General features: G+C 57.5%; 1 protein-coding gene across 1 annotated transcript in view; it reads left to right on the top strand.

The window, feature by feature from the left end:
- The window catches only part of CACNG8 (calcium channel, voltage-dependent, gamma subunit 8), a 53,597-nt gene that overhangs the window by 41,507 nt on the left and 6,616 nt on the right, over positions 1-5,474 (top strand). The window contains exons 3-6 of the mRNA XM_011980083.1: positions 652-735; positions 1,204-1,287; positions 2,851-2,991; positions 5,236-5,469. Of these exons, the coding sequence (XP_011835473.1) occupies positions 652-735; positions 1,204-1,287; positions 2,851-2,991; positions 5,236-5,469 (543 nt within the window). The remainder of the gene's footprint in view (positions 1-651; positions 736-1,203; positions 1,288-2,850; positions 2,992-5,235; positions 5,470-5,474) is intronic.

Raw genomic sequence — 5,474 nt, 5'->3', positions numbered from 1 at the left:
CACTGTGCCCGGCCTCAACCCTCATTTCTTGAGGTCTGCCGTGTTCCAGGCCTAGTGCCAAGAAATGCTGGGACACACAGAGGAATTGGACTCCCATGCCCTATCCCCTCCAGGAACTCCCAGCTTGCCGAGGACGAAGAAGATCATCTATCAACAAATGCATGTCCTACGGGGCACCTCAGAGCAGGAAACTGACCCAAGTTTGGTGGGAGGAATGAGTGTGCATATGTGTCTGTGTCTAGGGAAAGCTTCCTCAAGAAGGTGCCTCCTGAGCTGCCCGCTGCAGGTAAAGTACTACATCAGCAAAGAATGTGAGCGAAATGTTCCACAGCATGGGCACAGGCCTGCAGAACTGGACAGAACTCAGCAGCTGAGGAAACTACATTATTTATATTTATATTTTTAATTTTTTCTCCAGCTATGTGCTAGAGGTAGTAAAATATTAACTGTTCCCAAAGGATGAGAAAATAGCTGAGGATGAGCATCTTAGGAGGGGAAGGAGATGAGGATGCATGACCCCTAGAGGCATACTCCACCCCTCACACACCTCTGCTTGCTTCGACCACTCCATCTCTCTCCAGAAGGTTCCAGGTTCCCCGCAGAAAGAGACTGGAAGCGCTCTCCCTCTCTCTCCCCCCTCCACCCCTACAGGACTGGAGACTACAACTCCCATGATCCACTGCGACTGCTCTTCTCACAACTGGACTCCAGACTTCACGGGGTCTCATGGGAAATGTAGTCCTCACCGGCTTCTGCATCCCTTTCCTTGTTTTTTTTTTTTTTTTTTCCCCACGCATTTCCAGACTTTTCAACCAACTGAGAGGTGGGAAGCGCCCTGCTATTATTGAAGCCAACAACACCCTCTTTCTTATAGAGGTGGGAGCAGGAAATCCAGAGTGCTAGAGCAACTTAGCCCAGCTTACAGGGCCAAGGTCCCATGGCCTTGCAGTGAGTGCTGGATGTTAGACTTTGGGTTTTTTTCTTGCTTTTCTTCTTTTCCTTAACAGGCGGGGAAACGGAGACCACAGAAGTTCCAAGTTTGTCCCATATCACGAGTCGGGCTCAGGAGCCGGGACTTGCTGTCTCCCAAGCTGCCCAGAGACAGAAGGGATTTGGGGAAGGGCAGGGTCGGTTGTCAGTGGGGTTGCCCCGCCCCCAACCCTGAAGTATCCACCCCCACCACTGCCCTCCCCGCTCCTCCAGGGTTGAAAAGAGGCGTCTGCGTGAAGATCAATCATTTCCCAGAGGACACGGACTACGACCACGACAGCGCGGAGTATCTACTCCGTACGTGGGGGTCCGGGACAGAAGTGGGGAGTGGGTCAAATCGCGGGGCCTGAGGGCGTCGGGGTGGGCGCCGGGAGAAGGCACTTGGATCGACACGCCGAGGTTAGCCTCCCAGCCAATCCGAGTCCAGATAGTGAGATCCTCTGGTCCCCGATTGGCTGAGTGATCTCGCTCCCGCCCCCTCCTCTCACCTTGGGGCGGGCTGAGGGAGGATCCTGAGCGCTCATTGGCCGCCCTGCTCTCTCTGGCCCTCGCGGCGACTCTGCGCCGTGACTGGTTGTGGAATCCCGGGCTGGGATTGGCCACCGCGCCGCAGGGCTATGGGGCAATCTGCGGTGGGGACGGGCCACTCCCTGGAGCCGGTTGGGAAAGCCTGTGTTTCCATTGGTAGCTACCCCGAGAACGCGGCAAATCCTAAATGATGATTGGCTGCGGCCTCAGCCAGGCTCCGAAATCGCAAAATCTGGTTGCCTGGGGTTTTAAGAGTGGGTGGAAAGAAAGGACTGCAGAGAAAGAGACAAGGGGGGCGGAGCGGGAGGAGGGGAGAGAGAGAAGGGGAAGAAGGGAGGGAGGAAAAGAGAAAGGCTCAGATAGATGAAGTCAGGCCTAAAAGGGGGTGGGGAGGGAGGGAAGGAGTAAGGGAGAGGAAGGGAGTGGAGAGAAAAAGAAACCTGTAAGATTGAGGAAGCCAGGCATTAAAGGAGGGGAGAGATCCAGGAGGCCAGAGGAGGCCAGGCGAAAAAAGGGGCGGGGTGAAGTGGGGAGAGACCTAGGAAGACAGATGAGGTCAGGCAGAAAAAAAAGACGGGGGAGAGACCTAGGAAGATAGGCGAAGCCAGACAGAAAAAGTTGGGGGCGGGGACTAGGAAGACAGATGAGGCCAGGCAGAAAAACCGGGGTGTTGGGGGGAAACCTATGAAGACATATGAGGCCCAGAAGATAAGAGGAGAGAGGGGAGACAGACCCAGAAAGATAGATGAAGCCAGGCAATAAAACGAGGGGGGTGGGGCGGGAGGAGAAGAAGGGAAGAGAAACTCAGAAGTAGATTCAGCCTGGCAGAAAAGGGAGGAGGAGGAGGGAGGAAGGAATGTAGAGAGAGAGAGAGAGAAACTCAGATGAAGCGAGGCAGAAAATGGGAGGGGTGTGGAGAGAGGTAGTAAGTGATTTGCGGGATATGGAGAAAGAAATTCGCAGACGAGAGGAAGGGAGGGATGAGAAAGAGAGAAAGGGAGAGGATCCATGGAGAAGTTGGGAGAAAAACAGGGAGAGTGATTTCGATAAACAAAGAGGGGAAAAGATATTCCGGGAGAGAGAAAAATAGTCCGAGGAAGAAAGAAAAGGACAAAGAAAAAGAGGGAGAGGGAATCAGACCGAGAAACAGAGAAATTTTAAAAACAGGAGAGAGAATGAGGCAACAGTAAAATAAACCAGAACACAGCCGGAGAGGAAGAATCACATAACTGGTGGGAGGCGCCGCGAGATGGGGGGCCGGGAGGGGGGCGCAGGGGACCGCGTCTGACCGCCCTCGCTCTCCCTTCTTTTCCTTTCCTTCCTCCCCCGCAGGAGTTGTCCGGGCCTCCAGCATCTTCCCCATCCTTAGCGCCATCCTGCTGCTGCTCGGGGGCGTGTGCGTGGCGGCCTCCCGCGTCTACAAGTCCAAGAGGAACATCATTCTGGGCGCAGGGATCCTGTTCGTGGCAGCAGGTGAGAGGCAGAGGGAGGGGGCGACCGGGGCGGCCCACCTGCGCGCGCGAGTGCGTGTGTGCGCGCGCGCGCGTGTGTGTAAGTGCATGTGCGCGTGTGTGTGTCTGCAAAGCCACCTCGCCCCGAGCACCCCCGGGGGTCCGGAGCCTTCCTAGGCGGTCCCCAAGCTCCATCGCCACCCGCTGGGTAAGGTGGGTGTAGTCTTCGCTACGCCTTCGGAGGAGTGAAGCGGCAGAGACAGGTGTCTAGCCCGTAAGACGCCGAGCGCTTAGGATCCTTAGCCCGCCGTCCTGGAGACGGAAGGGGAGGAGCTGGGGGAGGGGGTGGGATCTTGAGACACAACTGGGCTCTTGAGGATAGAGAGGCGGGGCTGGGCCTTGGAGGGCGGGCCCAGGAGAGGTAGAAAGTGATCTGGGCGCGGATGAGGAGCCTGTTTTAAGGGGCTGGTCTTTGGAGACCTTGGTGGATCCAAGAGGGGGCTGGTCCTGGGAAACCGTCCGGGGCCGGGAAGTGGAAACTAAAGGGGCTGGTCGAGGGAGACTGAATCGGCCCTTGCCCGTTACCATTTGGAGAAGGAGAGGCTAGAAAAGACAGGGTGATGCCTGGAAAAGCCAAAGGGGGAGTGGTTATGTCCTTAAGGACACAAAGAGTCAACTTGGCTGATTGAAGCAAGAGGCCGACCAAAGCCAGTCAGTACCTCGGATTGGCCGTCTCAAGAGCTAGGGCCTAGAGGAGCAGAGAGCTAGGACAGGAACACTTAAGAGGCACGTAATTAAGGGGTTAGACCCCCTTTCTACCCCATATGAGTAGCATTGGGAAATTCCAGGGGGCAGAGCTTTTTTGGAGTAGAATACAGAGAAGAGGGAGGGCTTTGCATATTTGAAGAGCAGGGTGTGCTTTGGGGGTGGGTCTAGATCTGCAAAGGGTGGGGCTTGGAGGACCTGAAAATCCGGAGTAGCTGGACCTGGGACCGGGGAGGACCCTGGCCAAGATCCGCACGGGGCGGGGTTTGGTAAGCTGGAGGTGGGGCCTAGGGTAGAAAGCGGGGCCTGCTTTATTAAGGGCAAATTTTTGACCAGCAGGGGAGGGCCTAGAATGGATGCTCCGCCAGGAATTATATGACGAAGAGAAGGTTTAGATAAGTGATAGGCAGGGCCTGGTCACAGCAGGATGACATCATTAACAGAGTTCAAAGGAACAGAGGGACAGGGCTTGGGAAAAACCCAGGTTTATAACGTTAAGGGTGGAGTTAGACTAACCAGGGCAGGGGCTGTAAACTCATCAAAGGTGGGTTTTAGACCAGTCAGGGCAGGGCCTGGACTAGCTAGGGGTGGGGCTTAGGCCACCTAGGGGTGGGGCCTGGACCACTTGGGGTGGAGTTACCACCAGAGAGGTTGGGGTTTAGACCAGCAGAGGTGGGACCTTAGCTAGAGGAGTGGGGTTTATGCCATGTGGGGGCAGCCCAGACCATCTGGGGATGGGTCTTAGACCACGTAGGGCCGAGTTTAGACCAGCCAGGGCTGGATTACACCAGCAGAGGTGGAGCTTGGGTTATCCGGGGGCAGAACCTGGACCATCCAGGGCCCTGTCTTGTACATTCAGGGCAGGGCCTGGACCACCTGGGGGTGGGGTTTAGACCATCTGAGATGGGACTTGAACCAGCCAGGGCCAGGACCATCTAGGGTGTTGCCTGGACCAGTTGGGGTCCTAGACCACCTAGGGGTGGAGTTTAGACCAGTCAGGGCTGGGTTAGACCAGCAGAGGTGGGCCCTGGGCTATCTGGGGGCAGGACCTGGACTAGCCAGGGCCATGTCCGGACCATTCAGGGCAGGGCCTGGACCACCTTGGGGTGGAGTTTAGACTGTCTGAGGGGGTACTTGAGCCTGCGGGGCCAGGACCACGCATGATGCAGTTGGACCATTGGCGGCCCTGCACCACCAGGGGGATGGAGTTTAGGTCAGCCGGGGCTGGGTTAGACCAGCGGAGATGAGGCCTGGGCTAGCTAGGAGTGGGCCTGAGCCCTCTGGATTGGAGCTTAGACCAGCAGGGCCGCGTCTAGAGTATCGGGCGGGGAGTTGTGTTCACTTCCGGCAGGACTTGGGTCAGCCAGATCCAGGATAGGGGTCTAGCCCACTCGGGGGTCTAGCCTGGGGGTGGCGCCTAGGCCCGCTGGCGCAGAGGGGCCGGGGACCGGGGAGGGGCCGGGGGTGGCCTCGAGGCTCCCGTCTGACCGTCCCCGCCCAGGCCTGAGCAACATCATCGGCGTGATCGTGTACATCTCGGCCAACGCCGGCGAGCCGGGCCCGAAGCGGGACGAGGAGAAGAAAAACCACTACTCGTACGGCTGGTCCTTCTACTTCGGCGGGCTGTCGTTCATCCTGGCCGAGGTGATCGGCGTGCTGGCCGTCAACATCTACATCGAGCGCAGCCGCGAGGCGCACTGCCAGTCTCGCTCGGACCTGCTCAAGGCCGGCGGGGGCGCG

The sequence above is a fragment of the Mandrillus leucophaeus genome, unplaced genomic scaffold (genome assembly GCF_000951045.1).
Source record: "Mandrillus leucophaeus isolate KB7577 unplaced genomic scaffold, Mleu.le_1.0 Scaffold104, whole genome shotgun sequence".
NCBI classification, from domain to species: domain Eukaryota; kingdom Metazoa; phylum Chordata; class Mammalia; order Primates; family Cercopithecidae; genus Mandrillus; species Mandrillus leucophaeus.
Note: the sequence above shows the minus strand (reverse complement) of the source record. Positions and strands in the feature narration are given on the sequence as shown.